We start from the raw sequence: 13,734 nt of genomic DNA, 5'->3' as shown, positions 1-13,734 counted from the left end.
TGTGTTGATTTGTGGATATACACTTAAGAGTACAGTCGAGCCTCCACTAACGGCCAACTCCCTGCGCAACGCGGGCCTCTTTGTTTGGTCCGGGCGGACTATCCATACACTAATTCACTGTTATTTTAACCGCCATACAACGGTCACCTGTCGACAACGGCGAAGGCCACTAAAACGCGTCCCAACTGCCAAAGTAACCTCTCGAAAACGGCGAGTTAATCAACGACTGACGAATGATGTGTACAAAACCCCATGCTATATTGTAAAAGGTCACCAGACTTGATCCGTACTGCGCGTCCGCTTGTCTCTGTTTCTGTTTGGTTTCTGTTTTGTTGATATATTCTGATTGTGTTAGGTATTCTATACTACAATAAACATTTTTTAAATATATAAATGTTGCAATTGTACCCCGGGCCCCCGGAAAAAAACAGCTGTCATATCACCCTACCTGCCCTTAGTGGGGCCGTTGTGGAGAGGTTCGACTGTAGAATGCGAAATTCAGACGTGGAGAGCTTTTAAAAAAATTTTAAAAAAGTGAAGCCTTGGAGCCGACTGGCTCATAGCTGCCGGAGCTTATCCCGGTTTCTGTAGCATGAAGCCGCTAGGAGTATTTCTACTCCCCCTGGACGGGATGCTAGTTCATCGCAGGTCACTCCCCAGCAATTTGTTAGGTTTCCCCAACAATTCGCTGATACCCATTTCTACTCCTGGGTGGAGAGAGGCACTGTGAGAGTTAAGTATGTTGCCCAAGACCACAACACAGTGTCCCCAGCCAGGACTCGAACCCGGACTGCTCTATGCACCCTTGCATAATTAGTTTTAAAGTCTTATGTAATATGCTAAGTAAGTCATCAGAGGGGATCGGTGATCAATATTGAATAGTGCATTTGTTGTGAAGTTTGCGTGTCCTTGCGTTTCGAGAAACCATTGTTTTCATTTCAAATCCAAAGACAAATCTTTCATGAATAGTTAACAAGTATCAGCCTGTGATATCTTCCCAGTCTCGAGGTTCCTCACATCATTGGTTCATTGTTTCAAAACATACGCGTCGATATTCCCGGCTAAAATTGCTTGTATACAGCCTTGGTCATGAGGAGGAATATGCGTGCCTTAGCTGTCATAATAAGCTGCATAACTCTTACGATCATAGTCAACTTGCTCGTGTTTTGCTCGTTGCCAGCTGTTCCAGATCACGTCAGTGAAGGTATCTTAAACTGATTTCACTTACCGTTACCATATGCTAAGCAAACTTAACACTGTGTTGTCCTTTCTGCTCGGAATAGATACTAATAATGGTCACATTTATTTAAATATTATTATTCGGCATTATTCTTTCTCAGTCTTTTCCCTTCCTTTCCTTTAAGAAGTAAACTTATCACCGAATGAAAGAGATGGCAGATGCCATTGAGACAAATAACTTGACTTTTGCAGAGATTTATGCCAAGCGGTGAAACTGACTGGTTCAATATTTCACCATTTCAGTCAATTCATCTTTCTCATTGAAAACTATTCCGACAGTAAAACCGCAAAGAAAAGAAACCTCCCCATAATGTACATGAAATTTAAAGTATCAGTCAGACGGTAATTCATCCGTTACAAGAACCTCATTCAGTGGATCTCACGATGCTAAAAAGTCTTGTTTAAATTAATTTCAAATGAAGAGAGTCAAAGTCAAGTCGACTGAACTTGATATACTGGAAATAATTCTTTTCACGAATAACTTTTAAAACAATATCATCTTAATTTAAGAAAACAACTTGCAAGAAGCGCCCGCTAAAGCCAAACTTCTATCTATCAATTATATTATGAGATAGAAATTTATAATTTAAATAAAACTGTTCTTATCGTGTTCCTTAAGTTGCCAGTGGAAACCTCGTCTTAAAAAAACAAAACAAACAAATATTGGGCCGAGAATGAAGTTTGTTAAAAAGCAAGAAAATTTCTCGAAGGGCAACTATTCGTGACAAACACTTTTAAACCGACATGAATTTATTTATTGAAATTTCAAACACTATGCAGATCTATGCAGGTCATAGAACTTTGTATTTTTGTAGGAAATCGAGAACATGTTCAGTGTTTCTCGCGAGTTTTAGTATAAATCTATTAGCCTACTATCACGAATGCCGTTCTCTGATAAGCTACAGTACTCACTGTTTATTCTGTTGTAGATAGTGAGTAGCGTAGCAGTGCGCGCTTGGTATTTAAACGCGCTGGCGGCCCCTTAATGCGTTTTTGAAGTGTCTGTGAAGAGGATTTAAATAAAGTTTTGAACGACTAGTAGATTTATACTAAAACAATTACATTATTCGCTCGAGATTTCTATGCGTGATAGTTGACGAGGGCTGCGCCCTCGTCAACTGTCGCGCGATGGAAATCTCGAGCTCATAATCTAATTAACAAATAGATTATGAGCTCGAGATTTCTACGAGGTGAATGAATGAGGTTGGCATTTTCGAAGTGTCTGTGAAGAGGATTTAGATAAAGTTTTGAACAACTAGTATATTTATACTAAAACAATTAGATTATTCGCTCTCGATTTCTCTGATGTCACGCGATAGAAATCTCGAGCTCATAATCTAATTAGAAAGACGAGAGGAAGTTTGGGAGAACGAGAAATGTTATGGGAACACGAGCTGACAGGCGAGTGTTTTCACAGCTTTTTCGAATTGCATGCATTAGCTACGATACAAGCAAAACTTTACTAGAACTCGAAGGAAGCACAGATAATGTTGTATCTATTTCTGAACTGGCAGGTGTGTAGCAGAAGACTCGCGAATTACGCGTTTTAAAATTGTAAACTATTGTAGCTATTGTAGTTGCTTTCCTTTTTTAACGAGTTCCTACACCAATTAAAAAACTATTTTTGATTGTCTTTTACTGTGATCAAGCTTATGACGGAGATTCACAACAGGGCAAAAATCTTCAGACGTTATGAAAACAGGCGACTAACGGGCAACTCAACACGCAAAACGAATAACACTAAGAATAACAAATAACACTTAAGAACAACGAATAACACTTTAGAATAACGAGTAGCACTTAAGAATAACGAATTCAGAATAACGAATGACAGTTAAGAATAACGAATAACATTTAAGAATAAAGAATCTTTTGTTGTATTCTTGGGCAAGGCACTTCACTCTCACAATGTCACCCTTCTCACAGGTGTACCAGTAGGTTTCTGCGGTGTAAGGCTTTGGTATCCCGCCGAACGACATGACACCCGTCTAGAGTGGACTGGCACAATTAGTCGCCCCATGCCACAAGATACTAAAGGTAAGTTAAGATATTTTTTATTGACGGACTTATTGGTGTTTTAAATCTCCGTTTGTCTTTAACAGACATAACCTTTAATAAATTGCCGTTGTGAACAGTTTCTGTACCCCATATATATATTTTCGAGCTTGAGTTTCAACTTATCATATTCAATCCATACCAGCCATAGTTATCTTCATAGCTTTACATTACAATGCATTTTATGCTATCGTATGACATTATTTTCCCGCTGCGTTGTGAGCTTACGTAAACGCCACGCTACTTCACTTACTCGCGTTCATACCAAATTTACTTAAATTGTGCGAAAAAAAGTTGTAATACAGCTATAAAGGTTTTTGTTTTGCCAGCGGAACCCTTGTCAAGTCCTGTTCTCTTGGATAACAATCCTTACGAGGCTGAGGTGAGTGTTTATTTTAACACAGAATCCTAATTCTACTGTTACTTACATTTTAATACGATTGTGCTATTGGCTTACGAGGTCAAGAAACATTAGCCCGCGAAGCTAGCGGAATTTCACGCACAAGTACTTTGTCCAGCGTAACAGCAGACGCTAAGGCGAGGTTCTATTTAATCGATCGGATTTCGTTAGAAACTCTAAAACAGAGTGCTTTCGCACGACATCCCGCCAGCCACGAAGGCAAAACAGAGCCGTCCTCAGAGATCCAGGAGTATTCAGTAGAGGGAAAGTTTAAACCATTAAATTAGTAAAAAAGGAGTCAAGAACAGTCTACTGTTCCTCGCAAATGTTATTGAATTATTTTACAGCCACTTCGAGCTTTTTTTCTCAAATGCTAACTGTCCCCGGGATATCCGATGATCTAAAATCTTCTGTCCGAGGTCAGGTCTGTAAAGTTAGAAATTCATTGATATTGTATTTAACAATTAACTGTGGAAACTGAACAACACTGCTAACGCTATTCAAATAAACTCATATGGAGAAAGATCATAAGCCAGTCCTTAGTCCTTTTCGATAGATATCAGCAATAGAGCCCTGGGTACAGTGCTGTAGAAATCGCATGATTTTTTACTGTCATTTTGAAGGGAGATGACGCGTCTTATTACAGAGGAGATGATGGTAAAAGAGACTTGGAACAGAAGCAGCGTCTGAGGCAGTTTTGCGGAGGAAGAAAAAAGAAAACACCAAATAACGAGACTTTAGGACACCTTTACGTTTTTGAAAAACACAAAGTGATCTTCTGTCTGGTACCAAAGGTAGCAAGCAGGAAATGGATGTCGCTCCTCGGAAAATACCGCTTATCTCAGGGTTATCATTCTCCGTACGGTCCAACCGTGAAACAGTTTCCACAGGAAAAAGCACAGAAAATGCTTCAAACTTTCTACAAGTTTATGCTTGTGAGAGAACCTTTCGAGCGGCTTTTGTCAGCGTACAAAGATAAATATTTACATCCAAGAACCGCTGATAAAGATCCATTCATCACAGTGTTTGGAAGAAAGATCATCCGAAATTTTAGACCCAACGCTACCCAGGAGGCACTGCAGGGCGGGTATGGTGTGAGGTTCCCAGAATTCATAGAGTACATTATAAATGGGGGCGCGCAAGAGGACTGGCACTGGGCAAATTATGAAGACGTCTGCGGGTTTTGCGATATCAAGTACAACTATGTAGGGCACTATGAGACTCTACAAGAAGACGCTAAGTATGTTCTTGAGCGAGCCAATTTAACACAGTTGAAATTCCCATCGTTTCGTTCATCAAGAACTAAAAATGAACTAATAAATTACTACGCACACATACCAAAAGTTTGGATCAAACGTCTGGGGAATGTGTATCAAAGCAGTTTTAAAATATTTGGCTACCCTTTTCCCGGACCCTTAGAGAACTTACTAGGTTCATCCTTATAAGTTGTTATTTAAATAAAACTTCAGTTCATATATTTCTAGGAATTTGTTGTTATCTGGCACGATTAACTAATTTTACAATGTTCTTGTAGCCATATACGTCAAAAATAGGGAAACAATCTTGAAAAGACACATACTTTCAGTGAGGCGAGCCTTACAAAAGAGTGTAAAATAATAAAATAACACCAAAACTAAAGAAACCACTCTTTCCAATCACAAAAACCGCAGTGAAACAATCAAAACTTCATGCAAGTACATATCGCTGACGCGAAACCCGGGAAAACGCGTGGGCCGACCTGCACTGTTTTGAAGGGTTTTACTTCCGATTGGATGATAAAGTGGCGCGAGTTTTTTTAAGCCAATCACAGGTCAACGTAGTAATTAGCCTGCGAGCAGGCTCTTATTGGCTCTCATCAAAAGCATGTAAGGGACGGACCATTAGAGAAGTGATGGGGGAGGGGGGCGGGAGAAAAAAAACATGGAAGGTTGGCAGACTGAAAAAAAAGTTCGTGCAAAGGAGAAGTGAAGAAAAAAAATTCTTGCAGAGTCGATTGCACTGTCGGGCTTACGAACTTTACTCGCCTAAAGGGCACCTTGGCAGCCACTTTATACTGCAGTTTTAATTTGAATTCTTGGTCCTGGTGTAATCCCCATTTACCTGGTTTTCTCTACAATTAGGAAAACGGACATTTTTCTATTTCAAGGCTGATAAAATACATTTTGTGCGCAGCAAAACTACGAGCTATAAACAACCATCCTGCTTGATTCGTTTCCGATGAAGCAAGCACAGACCGTGTTTTGAAAGACTCGATATATAGGAGTGATTTCACAACTGACAACTCTCAACTTTTGACAGAGTAAACGACTCATTATCATTCAAGTCCAATCGATACATTAAATTTATCGGCTTAAAATCGTGGAAAACGCACCAAAACGCTTCAATTTTGCAAAATTTTCTGGGTGGCATACCCCCAGACTCCCCCAGCAGAATAGGTCCTTTGGCCCCACATTTGTTACTAGACGGCCACTTAGAGAATCTTAGCTAAAACCTTGATTCACTGCATGCCAAGAATGAGTTTTATTACAAGGGGAATGAAAAAATAAAATCAATTTTTCTCTAGACATCAAACAAAAAGTGTAACGCAGCTCCATCACTTAGGCAATAGCCGCTTAAATGTGTCTGATACCTTCAGTATGTTTCCCCTGCGGAGTATAATTTTAACAGTAAAGCAAAACGACTGTGTGAAAGATAAAAAAAAAAATATTTGTTTGAAGCATTTTGCAGGCAATCAGATTGTATAGCGAGTGTCAAGATTAAGACTGCAGGGCACTTGACCCCGAAAAAAAACCCTGCAGAGGCACTAAACGAAAAAAATCCTGTAAGCTGAAAAAGTCCCACCCCCCATCACTTTTCTAGTGGTCGGTCCCTAACCTCTTTTGCTCTCGTACATTCTCGTCCCCAGAGGCCGCGCTCCTCTCATACACGGTCATACTGCCGCGAAGCTGCGAGAGACTAGTCAGCAAGCAAAGCCTGCCCCTCACTGACTCCCTTCGCTCACCTAAAAAACTCTAACAAAGCGGTCATAGATGTTGCAATCAGAGATGCCAACCTGTGGAAGATTATTGAACACCATACAGAAAACACATTTTCCCTCCCATCCTTTTTGCTTTAAAGTTGATCCAGACACACCAAATACAACAGCTACATAGTTCTCTTTCCCAAATAGTGTACATTTATTTATAGTATAATCATAAAGCTATTTATTATATTAGAGCTGTAATTTCTAGTACTCTTTTCCAAACAGTGTACCTCTATAGCATAATCATAAACCCAATTTAATTATATTAGAGCTAATAATTTCTGATGTTGTGTACAGGCTAGATTGATTTCCTAATCAAGAATTACATGGTTAATAAAAAGTCAGTTGCATTAAGAAACCAGTCACACTACTCCTACTAGTGTCTGTGACTTCCAAGATACAAAATAGCCAACAGTAGCAGGATGGGAATTTCTCTTTTTCCAGCTATTATGTAATCCATTCATTGTTTCCTTTGTTCCAATCAAATCACAAAAAAAAAAAATCACTTCACATTAAAATGAGCAAAATATTAATGGAAAAATAACCAGTAGATCAATAATTGATCTGAATTACATGTATTTATGATTATGGCTCCTAGCCAAATATAATTTCAAAGGTATATGTGAATTCAAAAAATGTGATATAGTCACGCCCATGATAACAAATTGATCAGTCTGAAAAATTATTCTTTTTAACTGCTTTCGCCCAATCCCATATACAGTGCTGCTTTACAGTGCTATGCAGCTTACCATTGCCACATCTGAACGTTTTTTGATTAGTTTGACAACTTTTCAACAACTTCTGACATTCAATGGCTTCCATTTAAAATGGTTGATCAAACTGTGACGACTTGCCACCGATTCAATTGTTCACAGTTTGAGACTTTTGAAATTCCCACACGAATGAATGGTGAATTTGACTGTCTATTATTTAATATCTCCACTCTGTACAGTCCCCATGATTTGATAGGCTGGTTCAAATAGAAGCCAGCAAAAGGTTGTCAAAAAGATCTTAAAATTTAATCAAACTTTTGCAAGAGGGAATGGTACAGTGTTTAGCATTGTAAGCAACTGCATATCATACAAATACTGTTATTAAGCCTTATTCCCCTAAAACATACACACTAACATCTTAAACATGACTTTTACCATAGATCAAGGGCCTGAATGAGAGCACTTTAAATTTGAATGTTGAAACATAATAATATAATTGGTTTTGTATTACTATGCTACATGATTGTTTAAAAAGACTAGAACCACTTTTTCATCTAATCAGAAGGGATACCAAAACCAATTGTTACGCACTCACATGCATTCCCCCATGCTTTGCGTCAGGTATATGCATTAATTTTACTTTATGTTTTAATTGGTTCACTGGATTGTCTATATGTTTGGTGATTGGCCAGAGTGATAACTTTAGTTTTGGTTTTGAGACACTCAAATGAAAACCTCTACGCTCTTGTATGTGGAAAAAGGAAAGGTTTGGCATGCATTCACTTGGCTCGTGATTTTACTAGAACTTTAACATTTCCACATGTCAAGGTACTTTTAATGAGAACTTCAGGCGGGATCTTTGTATCTGGAGCAACTTCCAAGCGATATTTCTTCAACATTCGTGCCAACAACAGCTTCATTTCCACCTGAACAAACCGCATACCAATGCAGTTGTGGGGTCCATGACCAAACGGCATGTAAGTGTAGGGATCGCGAGACTGTTTAGCTGCAGCTGAAAAACGCTCTGGGTTGAATTTTTCCGGGTCAGGATAAATGGACGGGTCATGGTGAATGCTGTATGCTGGTATTACAGCCATTATACCCTCCTGTATTTTCACTCCTTTGATGATGCATTCTTTTGTACATGAACGAGCCAGAATAAACCCTAGAAAACAAAAGCACGTAAAGGAAAATTGTGAATCATGAAAGCTCCCTCAAGCGGTTTCTTGAAACATATTTAATATTGATAACACAATGTATGTGGTAGACTACTCAGGAAGAATATTGTAATGAAAGATAACGGTAAAATGTTGTCTTTAATGGCGCACAAACAGCGCTAGCCGTTACACTGTGAAACTGACCGCCCAGCGCATAAATTACAAGACTGCATCTTAAACACCACATATGTGCACGTGCACTTACGAAAATAACAACAATCATAATAACACCTAATTACGGGTATGCATAGTTTGTCACAAATATTATATGTATTCTCTACATGCATTACATGTCTCTGCTCCTAGATGTCTCTTAGAGTGACAAAAAATCACAAGATGGTAGATGTCTAAGATGCCATTCTAATACCAACATGCAATTTATGCATTAAATAATTCAGATCACTAAAAGGCATCTGCGGTCAAGTGCTGATTGATACCCTTGATCAACCTTTGATCAACACTTGATGTACATCTTGATCAACACTCGATAGAAATCTTGATTGCTACTTGGTTGACACTAGATCAGCATCTCAATCAACACCTGATTGACATTTGATTGGCAGTCAGTCAATAGTCGGCTGAAAGTTGACCGATTCATATGTATTGATCCACGCTCAATGGTGTGTCTGGGAAAATTAGTCGACTCTCGATTGACTGTTGACAAAGATGTTGATTGAGTGTCCATTGAGTGTCAACGTGAGTGTCCATTGAGTATTAATTAAGTATTGATAGAGTGTCAATTGAGGTTATTGACCCACTCTTGGCCGTAGAGGCCTTTAGTACACATTGTCCAATAATCCTCTCTCCTACCTGGAGGGTACATCCTCAGCGCCTCTGATATCACCATGTCGAGGTATGGTAGCTCATGGACTGTCTCGTACGACAGCATTTGGTTTTCATCTGGCCAAGCATTGTCAATCTCTTGCTGTAGCTTGTCCTGAATCTCAGGACTTGTTGCCAAATGGTGACAAACAAAACTCAACGTGGTACTGGAGGTTTCATATCCTGCAGCAAGGAAGACAAAGCTTTGTGCTAAAACTTCTGTGTCAGAGAGCTTCTTAGACTCTGGAACTGAAGGGTCATCTGAAGCAGCCAGCATAAGATCCAACATGTCCTATTAAGGTAATAAACAGTCAGCAGAAACCTTCACAAGTTGATAAAAAACAAATTACAATATTTAGAGAGGAAGCCACCTGAGCCTTAGCTGGTTTTCATGCAGGTCCTCTATCCTGGTCGAATTGGAATTTGGAGTGTTGGTTTTTGAGGAGGAAGGAAAAGTGGAGAACCCAGAGAAAAAACCTTGGAGCAAGGCGAGAACCAACAACAAGCTCAACCCACTTATGGCACCGATACAGAATTGCACCCTGGCCACATTGGTGGGAGGTGTGTTCTCTCACCATTGTACCCTCCCTGCTCCCCGCTCCCTGATAGATGCAAGCCTACCACAAATCTGAACATGATTGTGTACATAATGCCATGAAAGAGAAAATAGCTCTTTATATTTGGGCTTTCAAACAGTCACCTAAAGGTTTTTGGAACTTCTCAGTGCTCAAAGCCTGGTTCACACTTGTGAAACAAGTACAAGCACATGGATGTTCCCACTAGGGACATGCACATGAGCATGTGCTTATTTCATGCCAGTTCCCACTTGTAAAATAAGCACAAGCATAAACACAAGAACAAGAAATATGTTTCTTTTTCTTGTGCTTACGATCGAAAATATTTATTCCACCTCGGTGTCCACTAGCATTTTCTATATTATGCTTGCACTTACCTGTGTACTTATCTCATAAGTGTGAAGCAGTCTTTATAGAGCCAACTCGGCTTGCTTAAAAACAATCAACCACACCCCCTGATTTTCTTGGAAAGATAGTCAACTTGGCTGTGCCACAGTGACCTTTCATACTAAATGTATGATATCAAATCAATATTAATTTATCATAATAATTATAATATTTATTACTATTTTACCTTTTTAATTGAGTTCCCAGTGTTTTCTCTCTTTGTGCGAACTATTTCCTCTGCAATGTTGAGGAGTGGTTTTAGATTATTCATATACAGTTGTGGCACTTTTTCTATAATTTTCAATCCCAAAGGCATCAAAGTAAGAACCCCAAATAAAATTTTCTGAAAGGTAGTCTGGTTCATGGCAAGCTGAGCTGCTTTGAGGACTGGATCATCAGGATTATTTTGTGAGTCCACTTCAAAGCCAAATGCCGCAGAAACAATGACATCCATGGTAAGACTTTGTTGAAATCTGTGAGAATTGTACATAAAACAGAAACATCTGACATTACAATACAGTTGAATGGGATCATTTTCACAAAGCTAACAAATAAAACAATGCAGTCGCAAAAAATAATTCATAATATCATTTGAACATAAAACTGAATGACAAGGGTTTTTGTCAAAAACAAAGAAAGGACATCAAATATTAATTGAATGTTGCAGTTGTAAACATGGATAAACAGATCTAGAAGAGTGGATTATAGGTCACAATTTACACTGCCATCTAGCACCTTCTGTACTATTCCCCCAGGATGGTACACTAGTTCATTACAGGTTATTCCTTAGCATTCTCTCAGGTTGCCCCAACAATTTACTGGAATAAATTTATACTCTTGAGTGAAGAGATAAGCATGTCCCCATGTCTTGCAAAAGAGCACAACAAAGTCACTCTGGTCAGGGCTCAAACCCGAACTCTTCAATCCAAAGAGTCCAGACACACCATTAAACCACTGACCTTCCCATGTGTCATGGAATCTGTCGACAATTTGTTTTGCTAATTCAAGAAGAGTTCCTTCATGAAACACTGATGATTTCTCCAAATCCACTGATTTGAATTTCTTGAGGTTGACATCTCTATAAGCATTATCTTGCATAAGAATCACTGGAGAGCACAACATATTTTAAGGCTTGCCTGATCTGGATTCCAAAGCATTTAACCACAGAGCCATATGTTGGATTTGGAGACTATAAGCAAGTGGTAATTAGAGAGATGCTACACTTACGTTTTGATGTTAACACTTTCTTCCTTGTCAGCTACTTCTGCAAGTTTCTTGATCAAATTGTCGCTGCATGCATTCATCAAAGGCACCATCTGTTTCATTTTCAGAGCGCTGAAAGCTGGTGTCAGGGTGTTACGAATACGTTTCCAATTCTCCTGCTTGGCTTCGGTCAACATACTGTTCAGAGGTTCAGGTTGTTTCACAAATTGCTATATTATAAGTAATTGAAACTTCATTGAGTAAATGAAACTTGTTAAATTCAATGAGGAAAATAGAAATAATAGTATGTTTTGAATTGTTGCTGAAATAACATCTGTGTAGTTAGTAAAGATCCTTATAATCCATGAAATATTTTCCCATGCATGTGATGGGTCTATTCTCTAAATGCATCACATCACTGTACATGCCCCAACTAAAACATTCCCAAATTTTCAAAATGACGTGTGATGCAAAAAATATTTGGTGTGAAAATATGCTCAAAAATTTGTCCTTGGAGATTATCTGTTCCTCCAAGCTTACAATTTTCCTCAAGCTATGCTGTCGGAAAACTGTTCCCTTCTTGAGACAGATAATGACTGCGGATAAATATCCGAGCACATTTTTGCGCCAATGGAGGCCATTGTTTACATAGCCTTGGTTATCAAACAATGGTCATTATATGTTTCCCAGTTTGATGCACACATCCCACTGGGGAGGACTTCCCTATAAAAATTACATGGGGTACCTAAATGGAACCAGAATTTTTTGATGGGGATTTGGTTCAAATTTTCTTTCACCCCTTAGACTACCTAGGTGGGACACAGGGCTTCAACGATTCTTCACTACTCTTTTGAGTGGACAGCAACTTGCGGACCTCCCCCTGACTCTGCCATCCAAGCTCCTCGTTCCATTCCTTTTTTGCCATTCTATGGTTTGATGAGCTCCCCTGTCAATTTTTTCACAAGGCAGTACTGGGGCACATGAATCTCTGCTGTGAAAATTGGTATGAAAAAAATGACATCCATTTTTTTATGTTACATAAATTTTAGCCAGCTGTGAAGAGATCATTTATTATAGCTCAAATCCCTCAGTTGTTCCTTCTCTTGAATATCTGAAACCAATCGTGAGCAGTGCAGAATGGAAAGTGACACCCATTTATGGTGTGCTATGAACATTGCACACTGCCTGTGCAATATTTAAACCTATGAGAACAGACTGTCAAAAAGTCTATTTTGGGTGGTGAGATCAGACCGTCAAGTGTCTCTTTTTGGTGGTGAATCGACAAGCCACGTGCAAACAAAATCTCAAGATTTGACAAAGCGACATGACTATGGGTCAAATGCCCTCCTAGTACCAAACAGAACTAATGCTCTTCTTTGATTGTAATTTATCTCAATCGATCTCATCAACTTTCAGATGTCAGCTGCTCCACAGTACACCACACCCTACAATGTACATGCCCCCCAAAATCTATCAAGACGGTCATATTGATAACAATTTACGGGAAGAGAGACGCTTGATAACTGTAGTAAATTATAACGGGGATCGGTGCAAAAGTCTTCAAATAAAGTACGAGGCTACACGGAAATACTAATTGATCTTACTTACAGGACGATCGTAGAAAGAAGCTGATTCTTTAACCAGTATGTCCTTTATCATCTCCGGATCACCGATGACTATGCAAGGTATACTGCCAAAGATCAACATGGAATAAACCTGGCCGTATTTTTTGTAATATTCATCCATTTGCAGATGAATTTGGCCCTTGTGCTTCATGACATCCACTAGATGTCCGATAAATGGAAGAGGTGTAGGCCCCTTGTGATAAACAGCTCGCAGCGTCTGGTACGGAGCGATCCCGCGAAAGTAAACAGCAAGTAAAATGACCGAGGCAATCAAAACCGTCTGCCAGTGCTCAAGGAGCGGCTCTACAGAGTCAAGAAGCGCCATCCTGTGTCACTAAACTACGCTTTCTTGCGCGTGCAAAGCCGAGCTGCAAAGCTATATAGGCCAAAACTGCAAAGGTCTGCAACAGTACGAGATGTCAAGTCAGCTTTTTAGGAGTTATTGCGCGGCGCGGTTACATTTTATGCAATAGTGC

The 13,734-nt window shown here is 39.3% G+C and overlaps 2 protein-coding genes across 2 annotated transcripts; one reads left to right on the top strand and one right to left on the bottom strand.

Annotated features, from left to right (window-relative positions):
• The first annotated feature begins 85 nt into the window (after positions 1–85).
• LOC145492860 (carbohydrate sulfotransferase 11-like) lies at positions 86–5,226 on the top strand. Its single transcript, XM_081472235.1, has 4 exons — positions 86–1,204; positions 3,166–3,276; positions 3,624–3,676; positions 4,318–5,226. Exons 1-4 carry the CDS (start codon positions 1,090–1,092, stop codon positions 5,137–5,139), a joined length of 1,101 nt encoding a protein of 366 aa, XP_081328361.1. The 5' UTR covers positions 86–1,089; the 3' UTR covers positions 5,140–5,226.
• A 1,723-nt stretch (positions 5,227–6,949) lies between these two features.
• Positions 6,950–13,681, bottom strand: LOC145492857 (cytochrome P450 3A30-like). Its single transcript, XM_081472231.1, has 5 exons — positions 13,242–13,681; positions 11,658–11,863; positions 10,618–10,903; positions 9,457–9,760; positions 6,950–8,594 (listed from the first exon to the last, which is right to left on the bottom strand). Exons 1-5 carry the CDS (start codon positions 13,581–13,583, stop codon positions 8,209–8,211), a joined length of 1,524 nt encoding a protein of 507 aa, XP_081328357.1. The 5' UTR covers positions 13,584–13,681; the 3' UTR covers positions 6,950–8,208.
• Positions 13,682–13,734: the final 53 nt, after the last annotated feature.

The sequence above is a fragment of the Orbicella franksi genome, chromosome 7 (genome assembly GCF_964199315.1).
Source record: "Orbicella franksi chromosome 7, jaOrbFran1.1, whole genome shotgun sequence".
Taxonomy (NCBI): domain Eukaryota; kingdom Metazoa; phylum Cnidaria; class Anthozoa; order Scleractinia; family Merulinidae; genus Orbicella; species Orbicella franksi.
Note: the sequence above shows the minus strand (reverse complement) of the source record. Positions and strands in the feature narration are given on the sequence as shown.

Coding starts and splice junctions, on each gene's coding strand:
- LOC145492857 (XM_081472231.1), bottom strand. CDS start 13,583: ATGGCGCTTCTTGACTCTGTAGAGCCGCTCCTTGAGCACTGGCAGACG. Junction 10,904..11,657: donor GAAAGTGTTAACATCAAAAC/GTAAGTGTAGCA, acceptor CAATTCTCACAG/ATTTCAACAAAGTCTTACCA. Junction 9,761..10,617: donor CTGGGAACTCAATTAAAAAG/GTAAAATAGTAA, acceptor TTACCTTAATAG/GACATGTTGGATCTTATGCT.
- LOC145492860 (XM_081472235.1), top strand. CDS start 1,090: ATGAGGAGGAATATGCGTGCCTTAGCTGTCATAATAAGCTGCATAACT. Junction 1,205..3,165: donor TCCAGATCACGTCAGTGAAG/GTATCTTAAACT, acceptor CCCTTCTCACAG/GTGTACCAGTAGGTTTCTGC. Junction 3,277..3,623: donor CATGCCACAAGATACTAAAG/GTAAGTTAAGAT, acceptor TTGTTTTGCCAG/CGGAACCCTTGTCAAGTCCT.